The sequence below is a fragment of the Zootoca vivipara genome, chromosome 3, assembly GCF_963506605.1.
Source record: "Zootoca vivipara chromosome 3, rZooViv1.1, whole genome shotgun sequence".
Taxonomy (NCBI): domain Eukaryota; kingdom Metazoa; phylum Chordata; class Lepidosauria; order Squamata; family Lacertidae; genus Zootoca; species Zootoca vivipara.
In genome coordinates this window covers 88,135,376-88,157,318 of record NC_083278.1, presented here as the reverse complement: position 1 = coordinate 88,157,318, position 21,943 = coordinate 88,135,376, and the positions used below count along the sequence as shown (strand labels likewise).

The 21,943-nt window shown below is 43.3% G+C and overlaps 1 protein-coding gene across 2 annotated transcripts in view; it reads left to right on the top strand.

Annotated features, from left to right (window-relative positions):
• CAPN13 (calpain 13) overlaps positions 1–21,378 on the top strand; it is an 86,544-nt gene extending 65,166 nt beyond the window's left edge. The window contains exons 14-23 of one of the 2 annotated variants that reach the window (XM_060272961.1): positions 1,040–1,096; positions 2,944–3,006; positions 5,677–5,734; positions 6,640–6,713; positions 9,140–9,208; positions 9,962–10,040; positions 11,690–11,806; positions 14,946–15,001; positions 19,180–19,233; positions 20,279–21,378. In XM_060272961.1, coding sequence (XP_060128944.1) covers positions 1,040–1,096; positions 2,944–3,006; positions 5,677–5,734; positions 6,640–6,713; positions 9,140–9,208; positions 9,962–10,040; positions 11,690–11,806; positions 14,946–15,001; positions 19,180–19,206 — 600 coding nt within the window. In that variant the 3' untranslated portion in view covers positions 19,207–19,233; positions 20,279–21,378. Of the gene's footprint in view, positions 1–1,039; positions 1,097–2,943; positions 3,007–5,676; positions 5,735–6,639; positions 8,741–9,139; positions 9,209–9,961; positions 10,041–11,689; positions 11,807–14,945; positions 15,002–19,179; positions 19,234–20,278 lie in introns of those variants that run through there. The other variant, XM_035111481.2, reaches the window with a different exon arrangement.
• The last annotated feature ends 565 nt before the right edge of the window (positions 21,379–21,943 follow it).

The window sequence follows — 21,943 nt, the reverse complement described above, 5'->3', positions numbered from 1 at the left end:
TGTCCCGATTAAATCAGGACAGTTGAGGGGTATGTACCGTACACCAGGAAAACAGACTCTATGGCCCTGCAGATGTTGGTAGACTATACCTCCAATCATCTTCGACCATTTGCCATCTGGAGGGCCACAGGCTGAATGCCATGTACTGTATTTGAAGGCCCATCTGTGATACTCAATATCTAAGAAAAACGCAGTGTCTGGATCTTGCTAATTTATGCCATTTAATGTCGAGGGACCTGATCCAAATTTATGTCATGTAAATCCAAATCTCCCCCCCCCATCTTTAGAAGCATTTACACCCCCTGAGAGAAAAATAGGTTAAACAGCTGATTTAAGATCAACAGAAGAAAGTTCAAACTGTGATTTGGTAGCTGTTTAAACTGCTTTACAGGGAGTTTTCACACTAGAAGTGGAGCAAGACTCTTCCAAAGAGCAGAATGTATTCTTATATGATGGCTGTGTTTGGACAATCATATCTTGGCTTAGAGAGCTGGGGTATAAATGAGTCTTTTGGGTGCGCCTGCAGCCCCTTCACCTCTTTCCTTCATGGAAACCAAGAAGTCTTCAGTTAAATGTAGTGTCCCATTTCATCCAAACCATGGAACCATAGAACAATGGTTAACAGCTTTGGAACAAGCCGGAATATAAAGTCATGGCCACAGTTCTTTAAACTCTGAAGTATTTAATAAGTCAATACATGATCCTCTGAACATACCTTTAAGTCCCTTTGATTTCAGTGGGAGAAACATGCTCAAATTCCTTCAGTTGAAATCACAGGGTCTTGTGTGCTTAACTTTGGGTACACCATGCCTATAATTTAGCTATTGAGGGCACCTCGGGGAACCATACCACCAAAATTGTTCCCATTGCCTTACAGCTCCCTTATCTGTCTTGAAGCAAAGCAAAATGACCCTCAAAGGATGATCACTTAAACTGTTTTCAGGTTCTCGCAGTACTAATTCTTAGTTGAATGTGCTGTTCTGCAGATCTCTATGAAGGGCTTTTTAAGATAAAAAATATTTAAATTCCTTTTTTACAGCACAATCCTATGTACTCAGAAGTAGGTCCCACCACGGAAGCTGGAACTTACCGCCAGGTCAGTGGGTATAAAAGTGTAATTTAAAGCGTCTAAAGAGGGAAATAAATGTGGCACAACAAATACAAGGGAGAGGGTTGTGAACTGGGCATGTGGAGAGACAGTCACAAACATGGCTACTAAGCAATCACATATCTGGTTCACAATGTGTTGACTCTCAGTGAGTCCACTCAACTCAGGTTCTCAACATGCCAGTTAACTTATTTACATTGGGTAAACCGGATGATTAATCTAATTTAGGTGAAGCGAAGGAAACTACCGTATACTGCATCAAACAACTGGCTCCATCTGGGCATCTTTCTGTAGGGAGATGGCAGTAAAATGCCCCACTCCACCAAGCCCCCAAATTGCAACGAACCACCACTGGAAGTCCTCAGCCATCCCCATGGCCTGGCTTCAAAGCCCCTTATACCCCCTTTTTATGAGCACAATGGGGAGGAGAGGGAACCTACACAACATGGCACCCACACAACTGCTTGGCAGGAAGGCTACAGAGAACACACAGTCCTTCTAGGATGAGGGTTCAGGGCCATCCGAGGAAGGGGAAAGATTCTTCTGCCCAGCAGCCCAGAGCCAGGGCATGCAGCAAGGGAAACCAAAAAACACATTGGCAGCAGCAGCCTCCAGTGGCTGGCTGACTTTGCCATTGTGGCGCCCTGCAAATGCTTTGGACTACAATTCCCATCAGCCTTATCCAGAATGGCTAAAGGGAGTTGTAGTCCAAAATGTCTGAAAGATAGGTTAGTGAAGGCTGGCACAGGCTGGGAAGCAGGAGTGTTCCACTGTCGATGGCTTAGGTTATAGGGGCACAGGATATATCATAAGTATGCCCCTCCCCTGTACCACCCATAAAACGGCCAAAACTGTGCTGAGTCAATATGCCAGTGAGGTGTTGAACTGGTGTCTTTTGTTACAGGTAGGTAGCCGTGTTGTAGGTAGCACCTTAGAGACCAACTAAGTTTGTCATAGGTATGAGCTTTCATGTGCATGCACACTTCTTGGTGTCGTGTGTGTGTGTGTGTGTGTGTGTGTGTGTGTGGTAACAGCATGTATTGTGCTCCACCGGCATGGCAGAGCTTCCATCAAACCCTATAGCCCCTCAACCAGTGGAATAATAATAATAATAATAATAATAATAATAATAATAATACCCCACCCATTTGGCTGGGTTTCCCCAGCCACTCTGGGTTGCTTCCAACAAAATATTAAAATACAATAGCCCGTCAAAGATTAAAAGCTTCCCTAAAAGGATTCTGCCCTAAGTCTCCCAGCTTTGATAGTTCCCAGTCTTATCCTTTTTGTCTCGTTTTGTCTTTTGTTTTGCTCCATAACCCTGGCACATTCTGCCAGTGAAAGACTGCCAATAATTGTAGTCATCCTTGGGGCTTTCGTTTTTGAAGCCTTGCTGTTGCGCAAAACCTTCATAAAATAACACCAATTTCTCTTTCTCTGCTCGCCGCCTGATTAATGCTACAGAGCAACCTTCTCTGCCCCCCGCCCACCCCGGAGCTTGCACATCCAAATTATTTGTGGTTAATCTGAGTTTAGATATAGGATGGATGTAGTTTACATTTGCCAGAATTCACATGGGGCCGCAGGGGGGAATTTAGTGAATTCAGATAATTAAGGAGGGATAATTGACAATCCGAGAACAGAGTTCTGTTGTATCATATTTCTTCCCGCTTTCATACTTTTGAGGAGGTGACTGAATCTCCTTTTGTGCAAATGTTGCTAACTCTAAATTGCCTGAAACATCTGTGGGTCGTTTGAATAAAAATAAGATGATGTCTCATGCCGACTGATTTTTTTGTGACTGATTTGTACGCACACACTTTCCTTTGATCCAGGTTGTGCCCAAGTGGAATCAAGGCAACTCCTATGAAAACATCTTCCTAAGATATGCTAATCAGGTAAGTTGAATGGGGAAGAAAAAAAATTGCCTGCATCAACATGGCATGTAGAATTGGGAAATAAAAGTCTCCCGTCTTGCTCTTTATTCAGCTTTAGCAAATGCAGATCTCAGGTGGGTATCTCAAAACTCTATTGATTTGCCAGCTGCTGTAACAAATAGGGCAAGGAACCTGGCTAAAACATAATAGATGGCTCAGGGCTGGTTGCTTGAGGGGAGAAAGGTGTTCCTTAAACAAGCAATTAGCAGTAACCCTTGGCTACAAATATATGTGGGTATGTATATCATATTTTACTGTGATCAGAATTACTTCCAGTTTGCACTTGCTGCGTTTGGAAAGCAGACATCAGTCAATGTTTGGGTAATTGATTCCCATTCTTTCTGAGCTGAGCTGCATGTGTTCACAGGAGATGCTCTTAATGGCTTAATAAACTGTTATAAAGGACTCCTTGACTTAGTCAAGAGAAAAATTTGCTGCCAAAAGCCTCTGCACAATAGACCTCTCACAGCTAATAGTTATATCAATGCATAAAAGGTGAAAATGGCACTGCCTGCTGCGAATAACGCACAAGGTTTGTCTCCGGGAGCAGCGAGGGCAACGAAGGAAGTTTCTCCATGGTTCGTGATTCAAGCAGCTCCAAGCTACAGGGGCAATAGGCCAGATTCTCAGCTCTTTTTACTCCATGGTGTTATGGCAGCGTTGCAAAGGCACAACTCCATGTGATCTCGTCTGCGGATACCAAAAGAACAGTGCAATATATATTCCTACTAGCATCTTGGGACCCAGGTGGCACTGTGGGTTAAACCACAGAGTCTAGGGCTTGCTGATCAGAAGGTCGGCAGTTCGAATCCCTGCAATGGAGTGAGCTCCCGTTGCTCGGTCCTAGCTCCTGCCCACCTAGCGGTTCGAAAGCACATCAAAGTGCAAGTAGATAAATAGGGACCGCTCCGGTGGGAAGGTAAACGGCGTTTCTGTGCTCTGGTTCGCCAGAAGCAGCTTTGTCATGCTGGTCACAAGACCCGGAAGCTGTCTGCGGACAAACGCCGGCTCCCTCAGCCTATAGAGCGAGATGAGCGCCGCAACCCCAGAGTCGGACACGACTGGACCTGATGGTCAGGGGCCCCTTTACCTTTACTTTACTAGCATCTTAGAACAGGGATGGAGAACCTGTGGCCTCTCATAGCTTGTATTGATCGCTCAGTGTCCCAGTATGGCCAACATTATTTACTTTGTATTATTTATTAGATTTCAATACCGTTCTTTATTGAAAGATCTCAGGGCAGTTCACAAGATAAATAGGCAATAGGCAAATGGAAGTTGTAGTCCAATGAACATCTCATAGAATCATAGAATCATAGAGTTGGAAGAGACCACAAGGGCCATCCAGTCCAACCCCCTGCTAAGCAGGAAACACCATCAAAGCATTCTTGACATATGCCTGTCAAGCCTCTGCTTAAAGACCTCCAAAGAAGGAGACTCCACCACACTCCTTGGTAGCAAATTCCACTGCCGAACAGCTCTTACTGTCAGGAAGTTCTTCCTAATCTCGATCGCCACAATCCCAGAAGCTGCCTGCAGCTAGTGCAAAATGTGACAGCTCAATTGTTCTCTTTGGGCTGGAATATTGTCATCGTATTATGGCACTTCTGAAAAGAATTTCACTGGTATCCCGTTAGTTACTCGACTAGGTTCAAGTTGCTGGTATTGGTGTACAAAACCCTATACACCTTGGGGTTAGGACACCTAAAAGATTGCTTCGTCCCCTACATACCCAGCTGATCACTGCATTCTGCAAGGGAGTACATCCTGCAGATACCATCCTACACAACACTGGAATCAGGCCCTTAGTGTGGTGGCAACCTACCCATTGGAACTCCTTCCCATTGTATATCAGACAGGCAAATGCATTCTCTCTTATCTTTTGGGCACTTGCCAAAGCCATTTCTCTTTCAAGAAACCCAAAACATTGAAAATCTTTGGTATCTGTCTTGGATTTGAATCGATTTTGTCTGTGTGCTGTTGTTTGTTTATTTTTTACCCTGTTTCTCATATTTTAAGACATACCCATAAAATAAGCCATAGCAGGATTTTTAAGCATTCAAGGAATATAAGCCATACCCCGAAAATAAGACATAGTGATAGGCGCAGCAGCAATGCCGGCCGCGGCAGGAGGAGGAGGAAAAAAATAAGACATCCCTTGAAAATAAGCCATAGTGTGTTTTTTTTGAGGAAAAAATAAATATAAGACATGTCTTATAATATGAGAAACACGGTATTATAAATGCAACTGTTTTATATAGGTTGTTTCCATTGTAACTTGCTTTCATGGGATGCCTCCTGGGAAGTCATTCATAAATGAAATAAATAATAAGAATATTTCCCACCACCACCCCACCCCACCCAAATCTCAGAAGCTGCTGGGAATTATCTAAGAATAAAAATTATCTAAGAATAAAAATTAAAAATTAAGGCAGAATCAAGCCATTTTGGGTAGAGGTAATATAAGTGCTCAGCAGCCTTGGGAATAGAGAATCACTACCAAGAAAAGGTCAGGTTGCCCAGAAAAACCTCTCAGTTCTATATCGATAAAGAAACAGGTTGTTGTTGTTGTTTTTAAAAATATACAACTTTTATAGCATTTGTAAGCCCTTCTCATATGTTCTTTATTAGGCCCCCTACTTGGATGCCTCACAGCTGCAAGGAATTCTGAATGAAATAGTCCAGAAAGGTAAAGTTCATTGCTGGTGGCCAACAAATTTCTTCAAGTTCTTTTTTCTTCTGTCTTGTATCCTGAACAGTTGCTAAAACACACACAAAGAGGGGCATATTTTGAATGTGTGGGAATGTGAATGCGCATACGTTGAAGTCACGGGGCAGCAACCGTTAGGTCTGCCACTCTCTGCCATGAGAGCTGAGTCACAGATCTAAAACAAGAAGCCACGGTGGTGGTTGTGTGAAAGTCTGTCCTATCATGTGTAAGGATGAAGAAAGCCTCCTGCAGTTTCTCACTACCCCCCCCCCCCAACCTTAAGTTCAAATCATCGCATTCAGGCATTAGTTTGTGACTAGGTTAAAAACGGTGGTGTTGAATGTGCATAGTGTAGGATAACTTGCAATCATTCTCCATTTGAAGGGAGAAGGAGGTCTTTGGAGAGGCAGGAGCCCAAACATACACTTGTTCTTCATACAGGTAGGTAGCCGTGTTGGTCTGAGTCGAAGCAAAATAAAAAAAATTCCTTCAGTAGCACCTTAAAGACCAACTAAGTTTATATTTTGGTATGAGCTTTCGTGTGCATGCACACTTCTTCAGATACACAGTGTATCTGAAGAAGTGTGCATGCACACGAAAGCTCATACCAAAATATAAACTTAGTTGGTCTTTAAGGTGCTACTGAAGGAATTTTTTTTATTTTACTTGTTCTTCAATCAGCCTTAAATACTCCAAAGCAAGGCCTAGTCCTTTTCCAATCGCCCCTCTGGTATATTTTGCAAAATGTGACGTGTGAAACAGCATGCAGTAGGGTCACGTAGACTCCAAATTCCTAGGGTTACAAGTGGACCGTTTCATGCCTGCCTCCTCCCCTAACCTCCTTATTCTTTGTCCCTGTTGCTTTCTGATTTATCCGTTTATAGATCTAATGGCCAGTTGGGGAAGCGGAGATGGATTCAGCTTCGATTCGTGCAGGAGCCTTTTAGCTCTGATGGATGTATCTTTTCAACAAATGCAATAAACCTTCCTTACGCTGCCCTTCCTTGCTTTGAGTTATGGATGCGCTTCCCACTGCAGGAGCCCCGCAAGGAAATATTTGCCATGAGATCTGCCCACTGCATATGCAGAAATGGCCAAACTCTTCCCTCTAAGGTCCCCTTTTCGATTAAATGTCAGGTAGGAAAGGGAAGGTCAAAGCAACCCTCTCCTGAAACACCTGAAATGTTGCCCACTTCTGTAAATCACTTCCTATCAGAACCTAGATACGGTCCAATCTTCACACTTCCATACAAGAAGACTTTGTGTTGCATAGAAAAGCCTAACTATCTGACTACATTTCATGCCCAGACTTGTTCTGATGTCTAGGAGAAAGGGAAGACAAATGTGATAGAATTTATGCTCACACCAAAGATCCCTTTTGTTCTACTTTTCCAATGTTGTCTTGTTAACAGTAAAATCACTGCGTGAACTATCTAAATAGAAGACGCAGGTAAAACAGGATGAATAATAGTTCACTGGATTGTCAATACCACCACAACCATTCCCCGAAAAACCAAGCAAAAAACTGTGAAGCATGTTTCTCTTTTACATTTGCCTGACTTTGAGTAAGTTGCCTATTACAACTGGTCACCATAGCTGCTTATTTGCTTTTGGGACGAGGAGTACGCAATAAAGCACATTGTTAATCTAATGCGGACTCTCACAGCCAAAGTACCGGTTCAAATACCAGGCAAGGCAGCCTGTTCCAGACTGTTGCACTTTTGCGTATGAATCAGAAGAAGGGAACTTGCATGCTTGAACATTCTCCCGTGTTAAAAAAAAAAGTGACGACCTGCATATGGAAAGCAAACATGTCAGACAGAATCTAACCCAGCCTTTTCCTGATACGCTAGATTTCTGAGTGCAGTGAGGAGTTCATCATACTTTTGGTGTGCATTTCTTCTTAAAAAACAGTTTTTGTCCCCATATCTGCCTAATATATTGCAATTTTGTATATGCATTTTTGTATACATTTTTCGGTTGGAGGACTGCATTGCAAAATTTGGACAGATGTGCATTCCAAAGGAAGGGCAGAATTCAATTCACATATTGTTTTGAGAAGTGCTAATTGGATACTTTTGCATTAAGATGCAAACAGGACCAAATTTCTCCTCCATTCCTAGGCAATGATGGAAGTCTTTTCTGTGACACCTAAGAGGGGTTTTGGGGGGAGAGAAATCGAAATAATCAAATAATCGTGCTCTTTTTGTGGTTCTAAATTTGTGGTTTTCAGTTTCCCATCTCTATCTCTTGGGCTATGACAAGGCCCAAAGGGCATTATTGCAGTGTTTGATAGATGTTCTGTTCCAAAGTAATTGCAGCAATTATTTATTTCTGTAAATCATTTTTAATATTCCACTATCATTCATGTCCAGGTCCCTTAATATTTTGAACACTTGATGCATAGAGAACTAAAGATTGCCTTTAAACAAACTTGTTTGAATCTGCCTCCCCTGATAGACCGTACTTGGAATGCTAAGGTCTGTTTGTGTATTTAATTAGCAGTGGAAGATCTTACACATTTGTTAATCGAGTGTGAAATATATATGGAGCTAAATATATGTTCTCCTTATTGTTAAAATTTAGAAGGAGATTCAACCATAGGAAATGAATGTATTTACTGTCTAAGCAGAGCAGGTGTTTCACATTCCAGAAGCAAAAATTATTGTAGCAACTTTTTTTTAAAAAAAAAGATTGCTTGTGCTAGATTTTGTTAGCAAAAACAATACAGAATCTTGTGGCACCTTAAAGACTAACAAATGTGATCTGGTATAAGCTTTTGTGGATCACATTCCACCTCATCAGTTACATGAAGTTTTATCCTGAGTTATAGGGGAGTATACATGAGTTGGGGGATTGCAAAAAGTGAATCCAGAATAGTCTCTGTGCAAAATAATAGACAAAAGAATTGACACCAGGGACCCAGGTGGCGCTGTGGTTAAACCACTGAGCCTAGGGCTTGCTGATCAGAAGGTCGGAGGTTCGAATCCCTGTGACAGGGTGAGCTCCCGTTGCTTGGTCCCAGCTCCTGCCAACCTAGCAGTTCGAAAGCACGTCAAAATGCAAGTAGATAAATAGGTACCGCTACAACGGGATAGGTAAACGGCGTTTCCGTGTGCTGCTCTGGTTTGCCAGAAGCAGCTTTGTCATGCTGGCCACATGACCTGGAAGCTATACGCCGGCTCCCTCGGCCAATAATGCGAGATGAGCGCACAACCCCAGAGTCAGTCACGACTGGACCTAATGGTCAGACGTAAAGCTTAGAGAGACAAATCATAGATACTAATGTTCTGGTAGTTTCCCCACTCTGGGGGCCACACAACCAGTTGATCTGTTAACATGCAACCCAATCAAAATGTATTTAAAACTTGACAACATATACAGGCCAATGCTAATGGAAGACTCACGCTGCAAGAGTTTGAAAAGCTGTGGCGAAATCTCTATAAGTATAAGGTATGGCTGAACTGTATGAATCCAAACTCTCAGCTGCTTCCCTGTTCTTTCTTTGGGCCTTTTCTTGTTGTTTTCCTTTTCGTACTTTTTAAATAGTTAATGATCTCACTTTCCCGAGAAGAGAGGTTTTCACCCTATAATACCATGAAACCCTCACTGCACTGTGCCACGCTATTCACAATTTTTGTGCTTCTGACCTTATCAAACTTCACATACAACTGAGTTGCCTCTTGTACTGAGCTTCGCTCATGCCCAAACTGCTTATGTACTGTTGGGTTTATTTTATTATTATTATTTTTAAACGCCCAAATCACTATGTGTAATATACAAAATTATTATATTATAAAACAACAGCCCATATGTATATAAGAGCCAAGGTCCATGTTGTACTATATTTGTGCAACATAATTTTATATTAGTATATATGAGTATTTTGTATGTATCTATTTATGTGCTGGTTCCTCTTATGAACTTTGTATATGCATGTACAATCTGTGTATAATGCATACATGTGTAATATTATACGTAAGATATTGTGTGTAATAATGGATATAATATGTGAGACTTTCTCATAGCTTTAAGTGAAGAGGGGCAGGCAGAAACTCGCTTCTGATAAGGAATCAGGAATGAGATGGGAATTAGGGGCAGGGAGAGGGGATTTCATCCCTAGCTGTGATAATTCACATGGCAGTGACTGAATCGATATACTAGCCATGTCCTAAAATATTATCTTGGGTTTAAATTTTTTTCCAGGACATTTTTGAAAGAGAAGATGAAAATAATTCTGGATTCCTATATATTTCCAATTTGAGAAAAGTAACAGAGGAAGAAGGTATACTGACAAACTCTGAATGTATTTTCAGTTAAGGCCAATTAAAGTTTTGAAATCTGATTCATCTTTGTGGAAATGTTTCTGAAACAGAAATATAGCAGCTGAAGCTTTTCTCCTGATATGGAAGTTAGGAATGGGAAAAGTTTCACCTACTAAATTGGGCTGTGTGTCAGGTTGCTGTGACAGGTGTAGTTCATTTATTTTTTTTAAAAAAATAGCAAATAAACCTTGGTCACAAGCCCTGGAAGAGACAAGAGTGGGGAAGATAAGCTAGAGATCTTACTATCACGAATTCCAATTCTGGCGCCTTCCACAGAATGTTGGAAATTGTTTCTTTCATGAAGTCCGAATCCATTGAGTTCACAGTGACACCTGCTGAACAATCCTGGAATTGCAACCGAGCCTCCAACCTTAACCCTTCGCTTCCCCAGTTCCTGATGTTTTGCAGCAGAGTCCTTTGGCGGGTAGATTTATATATGCAATCCATCACACTGCACAGAGGAAGCTACTATCCAATAACACTGCCTAAGTGATGAGCATTTGGATTTTCAGATAGCTGTTTGAGCTGCATTATGCCCTTAACATATTAATTCTTTTTTTTTCCTTCCCTGGGTGGGGAGTGAAAAAGAAAGTGTGATCAAATGACAGCCGCAAACTTAAGTGAGATTGCTCAGAAGGAGAAAGGAGAGGAGATGGAGGGTTAGGTGGCCTCTAGAGACTATTATGATTCCTGGTGTGCAATTGTGGAGTGGGGGCAGATGCTCTGAATGCCACTATCTGGAATTTATCACTAATGTGCCGCATAAAGGAAGGTGCGAGGAAGGTATGGTGATAATAAAGGCAATAAAGTGTAACACAGGGAGGAAAATTGCATGCTGTGCAGTCCTTGAAGGCAAACAGCAAACAGTACAGGGACTGAACAGAAGAAAGGGAGGCGTGTGTGTCTTTGTAAGTAGTATGAATATAAATATGGCAAAGTCAGCTTCTTTTGCCCCAAGAGCAGAATTGGGGGGAAAGCATAGCCCTCTTTAAGATGCGCTGCTTCTTCCTGCACTTTACAAGTCTGTAGATTCTAGGTTCCTTTGAAGAAGTTCCTTCAACCCTATAAATCCTGTATCTAATTCCTGATATGCCGAAGTCAAATGAATTGCAAACATTTGTTTCCGGGCCCAGGATTATATCGTTCATTTCTCTCTCTCTCCCCCTTTGCCTTCTAAATAGACCTGAAAGAAAATACTAAGCAGCAGTTTAGCACCCCAGGGATTCCCATTGCCATTGTGAGCCCTCCTGAGGTCCTGTTCCTTCAGCCAGGGACCCACCTGACTGCCCCTTGCCATGAGTTTAGTGTCTGAGTTGCCAAACTAAGGCTGCATCCTATTCCTGGTTACCTGGAAATCAATGAGACCAAGAAGCCATTCCTGCAATTGTACTGTAAAGCTGTGACTCTTGTTCACCCACACAATGCTCTTCCTGATATATATAACCTTTTTCTTATATACCAGTATATATAAAGGAAGCGGCCCTGATTGGAATGTTTGAGGAAGTCGACAACACTCCATTCTCTGCAGTTATTGAACATTACTGGACAACGTTTCCTTTTAAAATACATTATAATCTCTTCCTTTGCCTTCTCCTGTTGCTGTTTGCAGGCCTGTTCATCGATGACACAACCCTCCAGCTGATGACCGTGCGATACGGTGACTCCTTGATGAGGGTAAACTTTCCTGATTTTGTGTGCTGCATGGTTCGTCTCGAGACCATGGCAAGTAAGTTACACACAACGAATGTTCGCAAAAACATTTCCTTAGTTGCTGGTACGTTTTAAGGATTTTCCCTTGATGCAGTAGTTTGGCATCCATTGTTGGAGAAGTGACTCACTGGCTGAATGTTCTGAGAATCAGAGAATGTAGATTTAAATAGAGCAATGACAAAATATTGTTGTAAAATAGCGCATAATTCAAGCAATGGAAAACTCCATCCAGTCCAACCCCATCCCCTAAAACATGTTGTGAAGTATAAGCTCTTATTATTTGTGTGAATGTGTGTGTGTGTGTGTTTTGAGGAACTGCCTCATGGTTTGCTTGCTTGCCTGCCTGCAATAGATAGGCAAAGCACCTGAATGTCCGACTTCAAATCAGCGATTTCTATTATTTTATTTGTTTTTAAAGTAGGAATAAATCCAAGGATGGAAACATCCAATGCAGAGAGTGACCTTCACACATCTGTTTTCTAGCTTTGACCCAGCTCTAGACATGCATAACCAATACGTTAAGTGTGACATTTGTGTAAGGATGTTGATGGGATGTACATCATTTGATAGCACATCCAGTTCAAAGGGACCCAGCACAAATGCTTTATTGCTGTCACTTGGATGCACATCTGAAATGTGCACCTTTCATACGCCAACAATTGCAAATAAAGGAAGTACCATGTACTTTTCACATTGCATTTAAAAAAACCCCGAATCTAAGCAATAAACAGTATAAAAGAGAAGCGCTAGAAGAATGCAGGGTCCTCTCTCACAGATATAGCCTAACTTTTATCCTATACAGAGAAAGATGCACCCTCTCATCTCTCACCTGGGAACATTTGTCTCTTCCTTCAGCCTCTCACCCTGGGAGATTTCCCCTTCCCTGCCAGGACACAGTAAATTTCCAAGATAGATGCTAAAATTTAATACGATCCCCACTTAAATGATACACATTTGATAAAAAGCATCTTGCATTGTCGGTGGAGGAATGAAACATAACTTCTTCAAAAGTTATTGGAAGAGAAATCACAATTCCAAGAATAAGAACCTGTGGGGGCAGGGGGTGGGGGCGGGGTGGGAGAAATCCACCAATAATCTTTTTATTTTTAAAAACGTATTATGCATTTCTTCAAACACTTGAAAGCGCTGCCAGTGGGATTTGCTCAAGAGATGATTACTGATAAATGGAAATAAAGGGCAGCACATCAATAATACAAATTGAGGACAGATAGTTAAATACATAAAGAGGCCCGTTAGACCATTACTCATGTTCCCTGGAAATCCACAGTAATAACACCTAAATCAAAAGCATCTTCCCCTTTATAACTTGCTGTAAAATGGAGGTGGAGATTAAATCGCAGTTAAGACCATAACATTAATGTACCGTTTTACTCTGAGAATACTAGGTCTCCTAAGCCTGCAGTTTAGCTAGAGGCAGGAAAGGGATGCATACTATATTACTGCAAAGGCTGAATATCCCTTTTTGAGTCCATCTTCCGTATCGTCTTCTAGCTCACTGTTACTAACCACAAACAAGGCCAGCTGCTCCCTTTTCTACGCTCCCCACCCCCTTTCTCACAAAGGATGTTGCAAGCAGAATTTATTTGTGCAGCACACATAAGTGGACATTACTTTATACAAAACACTAGCAAAGAGAGCATGTGGCATTCATACACAGCAGTGGGTTTTTTTGTTTGTTTGTTTTAGATACTGGGTACTTTGTACAACACAGAGATTTGTCTACAGTATCTCCTTTGGCACAGTGGCCCCATTCAGACATCAGTTTAAACAATGATTTATCGAAACGAATCAAAATCAAGCCATGGTTTCGGATCCTAGCTTTCTTCAATAAACCATAATTTAAACTAATGACACATCCTGGTTTAGACATAACAGCAAACTCTGCTTTTTAAAAAAGCAGGCGAATATTTCCATTCTCCTCCTCGTGGATGAACTGGAGAAAAGGGGAGGGGGAAAACACAAACCCAAGGCTTCGGGTCCTGCTTGTAAGCTTCTCATAGGTTTCTGGCTGCTACTGCGGGAGCAGAATGCTGGATTAGATGTGCAGTTCTGTCATTATGCTTTCATGGCTTGCCAACACTCATTTGCCACTAAACTATGATTTAGCATCATGTATGAACTTGGCCAATGTCTCTGAGAAACAGCTGTCCTCTTACGCGGTTTCTGTTCATTTCAGTGGTGCTTCAACCCACCTGTGGCTCCATTAGGGTCGGAGTCCAGGGCCCAAGTCCAGGGCCCTACAGCCAGCCGCTCCCCCTCTCCCCACAAAAAGCAAGTACCTGAAGAGACAGGTGGTGGAGGCACGCATGACAGGAGCCTCCACAGCACAGCGGGCCCACCTAAATAAGGAAGAGAGAAAGAATGTCTGAGAGAGACAGGGCTGGATTAACAAAATAAGCACATGGACCACATGGTGCAGCTGAAAAAAAAAGGTCCCACAATAAGATACTCTCCACAAGTGTCCCTATTTTCCAGAGACAGCCCTGGTTTTACAGAAGCCGCCCCAGTTTCTGATTTGATCCCGGAATGTCCTGCTTTTCCTTAAAGGTAAAGGGACCCCTGACCATTAGGTCCAGTCATGACCAACTCTGGGGTTGCGGCGCTCATCTTGCTTTATTGGCCGAGGGAGCCGGCGTACAGCTTCCAGGTCATGTGGCCAGCATGACTAAGCCACTTCTGGCGAACCAGAGCAGCACACGGAAACGCCGTTTACCTTCCCACTGGAGTGGTACCTATTTATCTACTTGCACTTTGACGTGCTTTCGAACTGCTAGGTTGGCAGGAGCTGGGACCGAGCAACGGGAAGCTCACCCCCTCACAGGGATTCAAGCCACTGACCTTCTGATTGGCAAGCCCTAGGCTCTGTGGTTTAACCCACAGCACCACCCGCGTCCCTACTGCTTTTCCTTAGGATGTCCCTATTTTCATTGGAGAAATGTTGGAGGGTATGGAGTTATGTGGCCCCATAACTGAGTAGATAAGTAATTATTCAACCTTTAGAAGACATCTGAAAGCATTAATGTTTAATGTTTTATTATGGTTTTATATATGCTAGAAGCCACCACTTTTTTTTCTATAGTTTTACAAACTCTTCTATTTTCTTGCAAACTGAAGCTTTGTTTTGTGCCCTCTAGAGGCATTTCGCAATTTATCTGCAGATGGGAGAGGAATCTATTTCACTGAAGATCAGGCAAGTGGTGCTTAATTCCATTTTCCTCTTTTCCATTATTGTTCATAGTAGCTTGTTTTTATCCTTGGAAACCCAATGCATTTCCCCCTCAAATGAGATTGAAACAGGTTTATTAAAAGGGGGGGGGGGGAAAGAGCACGAAACACAAAACTGGAATGGGCATTCATAGCAGATTTTGAATGTATATTTCATTGTGTCTGGAGATATGGATTCACATTTCAGGATTTGCCAATTTAGAAAGAACTATTCATATCAGTAAGTCCATTAAATGAAGGCAAAAGGGGGCTTAGCAACAGATTTTTATTCTCTCTCCGGTACTTAATACTTCAGAATTGAGGTTTTTCTAATGCAGAACATGATGCTTTGATGAGGTTGTTCAAGAGTGGAATTCTCACTCCAAAATATCTCCAGTGATACTGCTGGATATCTCTGTACGTTTATACTTTAAGGAACAAATGAGAGAGATTTGTTGTTGTTGTTGTTTAGTCGTTTAGTCGTGTCCGACTCTTCGTGACCCCATGGACCATAGCACGCCAGGCACTCCTGTCTTGCACTGCCTCCCGCAGTTTGGTCAAACTCATGTTCGTAGCTTCGAGAACACTGTCCAACCATCTCATCCTCTGTCGTCCCCTTCTCCTAGTGCCCTCCATCTTTCCCAACATCAGGGTCTTTTCCAAGGATTCTTCTCTTCTCATGAGGTGGCCAAAGTATTGGAGCCTCAGCTTCATGATCTGTCCTTCCAGGGAGCACTCAGGGCTGATTTCCTTAAGAATGGATAGGTTTGATCTTCTAGCAGTCCATGGGACTCTCAAGAGTCTCCTCCAGCACCAAGGGCGTACCCACCATGCGGCAAGTTAGGGCAGCTGCCCTACTCTAGAAGCAGAGCTGGTGGGCAGAGGCGGAGCACAGCCCGGTGGAGCGCGAGTTCGCCATTCCCGCCGCACCGCGCCGCACCCTCCCTCCAGCTCCCCGGCGCGCCCTCAGGCAAGGCCAAGCGCGGCGGGGAACCAGGGAGCGCGGCGCGGTGGGCGGGAACGCCGAACTCGCGCTCCGCTGGGCTGGGCTCCGCCTCCGCCCACCAGCCCTGCTGCTAGGGAGGGGCACAGCCCGGCGGAGCGCGAGTTCGCCGTTCCCGCCCGCCGCGCTGCGCCCTCCCTCCAGCTCCCCGTCGCGCCCTCTGGCAAGGCCAAGCGCGGCGGGGAACCAGAGAGCGCGGCGCGGCGGGCGGGAACGCTGAACTCGCGCTCCGCTGGGCTAGGCTCCGCCTCCGCCCACCAGCCCTGCTTCTAGGGAGGGGCACAGCCCGGCGGAGCGCGAGTTCGCTGTTCCCGCCCACTTTGTGGCCCCTCCCCTTCCGTGCCTTGGCCCCTCCCCTTGCCCCCCCCTAGTTTTGATCCTGGGTACGCCCATGTCCAGCACCATAATTCAAAAGCATCAATTCTTCGGCGATCAGCCTTCTTGATGGTCCAGCTCTCACTTCCATACATCACTACTGGGAAAACCATAGCTTTAACTATACGGACCTTTGTCGGCAAGGTGTTGTCTCTGCTTTTTAAGATGCTGTCTAGGTTTGTCATTGCTTTTCTCCCAAGAAGCAGGCGTCTTTTAATGTATTTAATGTATTTTTAATTTAATGTATTTAATGTATTTAATGTATTTTTAATGTAGATTTAATGTATTTTTAATCTCTATTGGAAGCTGCCCAGAGTGGCTGGGGAAACCCAGCAAGATGGGTGGGGTACAAATAATAAAATAATAGAAGGAGAAGGAGAAGGAGAAGGAGAAGGAGAAGGAGAAGGAGAAGGAGAAGGAGAAGAAGAAGAAGAAGAAGAAGAAGAAGAAGAAGAAGAAGAAGAAGAAGAAGAAGAAGAAGAAGAAGAAAGATTTAAAATAAATTTTAAATAAATCACCAGATCTGGCCACCCAAGATGTTCTACAAAGACACATCAATGCAATTCACTGTCAATAAACAAACAAAAGCCCCCGAACCTTTGGCTAGCGGTGGCCAGAGTGGTGGGGCAGAGCTTCCCTTCCAACACCAGCCACTGTGACTTTCCTGGGTGGGGCTAGAATGGGTCAGGGTGGAAGCGAGTTGAGGTTGTGTGGAAGCAACAACAGGAGCATTGGATTGGCTCTGCCAGGATATCATCCACACAACTCCAACCTCAGCACTGCCCTGCTCTCACAGCTGGGGAGGGGAGGCTTAAAGCTCACCTTAACAATCAAAAAGAAGACCTGGCTCATTAAACAGCAAAATAAAACTGAAAAAGTCATGTCTAACAGACTTAAATAGATGTATTAATCCATTTAGAACACCCTCTACTGACATTTTAACTGTCTAAAGAATAGCATTGAAGAATCATAAATCACGCACTGTTTATTTGGATCCAGATTATTCCATGGTTCTTTATATGTCGTGGAAATATTTTTTTTAATAGCCTTTTCTGTTTTAGTTATTGCGTTACAGAGTTTTTATATTCTGGATTTTTGTTTCTTCCCATCTTTTTTACTTTAAGGTTCAACTCCATTTTTATATAATGAAATGGTATTAACACATTTATGGGCAGCACAGATATTAGTTTTTGTGTATGCATAGACTGATTATTAAGTTTATTTAAGTCTGTTAACTTCATTTCGTTCATTTGTTTGTTTTACGTTTAAGCTCTCCTCCTCAGCACCTATGCCTTTTATTTATTTTGTGTATCAAAAACTCACAATGCAATTGCTAATCGCATTGCCATTACTGTAATATATATTTAGGCTCACTGACCTGGTATAGGCAACTTCTAGTCTCCCCTGTAGCAGCCAGTCCAGTCCACAAGCACATGTGATTTCAGTGCTAGACGTGACTATTTTGAGTGTGGAGGAAAACCATCTCAAGCATAGCAAGGAGGGCAAAATGTGCATCATTAAGGTTTCAATGACGGCCTCCGGAAAATCACAGGCCATTGAACTAACGTTGGGCGCTGGCTCAGCAGTCTCTATACCACCTGATTCAATCTACTTTCATTACTTAAGAAATGCACCATTTACTGAACTACAGTTGGGCTGTTACTTGGGAAAACGGATTCCTGTGTGCAACTGCCTGATTCACATGTAACTTTTGGTACGTGCTGTATACGTGCAGAGTTCCACGTTGCCCATAAATGCCCTCTTAACCTCGGCAGAGATTTATTTCCTGCAATTAACCTCAAGGGTGTTAATAAGCACTTTGGTTCCCTTCAATCACAAAATACCGCAATGCAAACACTAGCCATTAAAAAAAAATTAATTTTTATTGAATTTTTAAATGCAACAAAATGAGCATCCAGAGCGACTGTTAGAGTCTGAGTTTCATGGCCATATAATAGCAATACTCATAGGACTGAAACGTTGAGAATGGATGCGTTTCAACAGGACTTAAACAAGAGTAAGGTCATAGCCACACCATTGGTGGAATGTAATGTAGCACTAAGAAGATGGTTTCACCAGTACACTCTCCCTCCTCCCCCACCCCCATTCTGGGGGTTCTCCTGATCCTGCAGATGATTTGTGAGGTGTACGTGGTGGAAGAGGGGGAGGGGAGAAGAGGAAACCCTAGAGATCCACAGGTTCCCCATCCCTGCTCTGTGATATTTGACAATACATGTGAATTTGTCCACAAAGTTAAAATGCAACATGTGACAGCTCATTGTCTGTTGCCATCACCATTGACATTTCAGGAACCTTGTCCAAAAAAGAGGACACCCCCCCCCAGCTGCATAATACTAGCCAGTGGTCTCCATTTGGTATCGCTACCTATAATTTCTTAATGCCTGTTCTTGATAGACCTGCTTGAGCACCAATTAGTGTCTCTTAACAGAGGGAAATACAATATTGCCTTTAATCAACAGAGCTTGAAGCACTGTTGGTGCGAGATGTGAGTCGTCTAGAATTATTGCAGTCTAGAATTATTATCAGCAGTTATGAGGGGGGAAAATCAGATAATGGCAGAAAAGTAAGACTGAAGAGGGAAATGGTCTCACAAATAACAGGATTGAGGGGAACAGTTTCCACCACCACTTTTGAAAAATCAATTTCTGCTTTTGAATAAAAATATGTTGACATTTTATGCAGCCCTATTTTTCTTGCTACATTTTACAGTGAATTTATAAATGCATTGATTCCCCCCTCTCTCTTTTTCCTTCCCTTTCTCCTAGTGGATGACGATGATAATGTACTGCTAAGCAAGTGACAAGGCTCTATAAATGCTGGTAAGTATTTAAGCAAATGCTGCTAGAGCTTCTTTTTTTAAGTTTCCCTTCCAACAACTCTTTCTCAAAGGTTTAATGTCAAACAGTGTATTGGGGATTTTTTTTTTTTTGCAGAATTCAAGCTGTTAAATAAGAAGTGCTAGCATGGAAAGTGCAGGCTCATTTCCTTTGGTTGGCTGTTTGAAATGCATGCTACAAGTTGCTGAAAGTATAAATCGCCACCTTCATCACATCCTCCACCACAACCTCCTGTCAGCAGTCGGCAAAGTTTTTTGTGGCTTGGGCCAGTTTATGGTCTGGCAGACGCCACAATGGGCTGAAGTGCGCGCATGCACGCACACACATGTGCAAATGCTATTTCTGGCGCTCCTTCCGGCGTGGAAGAGGCTTCCTGCAGCCAATGGGAAGCTGGCCAGCATCACAGAAGGCGGTCCCCACTCTGCACCATGCCAGTTTAGCGCACCGCACGGGAGCCGACTGAGCGGGCGGCGGGGGTCCATGGGCCAGTTAAAGGACCCCCATGGGCCGCAGGTTGCCGACCCCTGTGTTATGTTCTTACCGCTTTGATGGAAGCCCCAGATCAGAGGCCAAGGGTGTTGCCACCATTTCCCCTCCCTGGACACAGTGCCAGTACACTTGGAGTGAGGGCGAGTTGTGTAGAATATGCACATGTAAGTAAGTTGCCGTTGTTGCAGACAACTGAGGTGAAGAGGATTCATAGCAAGATTCTAGTCTATGATGGGAGTCAAATGGGCGGATGGAAGGAAATCTGCTGGATAGGCCATTCCCAAGGGATTCCTCCGAGATCCCTATGCAGCAGTGCTACTTGATTCAAGTTGCCATCCTGTGTGCACTTACCCAGGAATAAACCCTACTGAATGAAATGGAATACATATATTTCCAAACAAGCATGCCTGGGATTGTGCTACCCAACATTAATGAACCCTCTCCATAATGCAGCCCAATCCTTTCATTAAGAATGAAAATCAGGAGGGACTCTTGTGTACACTTCTGGTGTTTATATATTGTTCCTTTTTTATTCAAGCTGAAGAGGTGTGAAGAATGACCAATGAAGAATGACAAGTGCAGTGGCCGTGTCGTCACAGCAGCCTCTCTACAATGGCGGGGCGGAGGAGGGAGTAGCACTGTTGAAACTATGGAGCACATCCAAATGTAGTGCAGCGGTTGAACTGCTGGAATCAATCAACTGATGAGGGATGTAATTTTCCTGCTCTTTTTTATTGGTTTTACATAGTTTTATACATTTTAACTTTAACCATTTCAAACATCAAAATAAAATAAAAGGTTCCTTCGAACCTTCGGACCTCCCTCCATGGGTTCCATATTTAAAATACATTTTTCTGCATCTTTTACCATAATCCATCTGTTATATATCCATAGTTACCATAATTAATTCCACATTACAAGTGTCATTACATCCCTGCCAGTGATTTTAACTGTTTACAGTGGTCTTTTCAATAAATTAGGAATATACTCCAATCTTTTGAAAATACTTGATCTTCCTCATTTCTGATCTTCCCCGTCAGTTTCGCCATCTCTGCATACTGCCATCAGTTTTGTCTGCCATTCTTCTCTTGTTGGCACTTCTCCTTCCTTCCATCTCTGGTAGTTTTCCTGCTCTTTACTGGGACGGGGCAGGGTGGCTTCAAGCTCTGGGCATTGTGGGTACTCTGGCAAAGCCAATCAGGTCTCTTTGGGATGTGCCCACACCCTGAAGCCATTTTCATCCCAGTAGGAGTTATGCTCCTACTGCATAGCTTCAAGAGTCAATTTTCTTGTTTTCCTCTTCTCTGCCTTCCCCATTCCCTTGTTGCTTGTGTGTCATGTCTTTAAGATTGTAAGCCTGGGGACAAGGGTTCTCTCTCCTTTTTATATTGATCTGTAAACTGCTCCGGGAACCCTTTCATTTAAAGATGTGTGTGTGTGTAGTTGTGTGTGCTTGCATATAGTAAGAGGTAGTTTATTTTTTTTAAATACTTCATAACCTGCTGCATCCAGCTAATCGGTGCAGAATGCAGTTCCACAGGCTGCCTGTGTAATTTGCACTCAATAATCCATGGCGAGCTTACTTTGAAAGCAAATAAACAGAAAAGTCTATAGCATTTCATTAAAATTCCATTAAAGCAGCAATGCATAGACATTCATGGAGATTCACCTGGTTCCAACATTTAACAACTCAGTCTATGGTTTGGGGGCTTTGGCTGCACATCCCTCTGCTCGATCTTTTGCTGCAGAAGGAAACAGGTGGGCTGTTATGGGTCACAAAGTAGAGACTGAAAACATGCATGACGATGTGGTACATTCCTCTGTCTCCAACCCGGTTAGGTCAAGGCACTCTCGCGCCTTAAACCCTATCCAGTTCCAGGGAATTGCTGGTGGGGCAAGTGCTATTGCACTTAAGTGCTGCTTGTGGGCTTCCCATACACAGTGGGTGGCCACCGTGAGGAGAAGGAGGAGGAGGAGGAGGTGGAGGAGGAGGAGGAGGAGGAGGGGTTTGGATTTGATATCCTGCTTTATCACTACCCAACGGAGTCTCAAAGCGGCTAACATTCTCCTTTCCCTTCCTCTCCCACAACAAACACTCTGTGAGGTGAGTGGGGCTGAGAGACTTCAGAGAAGTGTGACTAGCCCAAGGTCACCCAGCAGCTGCATGTGGAGGAGCGGAAACGTGAACCCGGTTCACCAGATT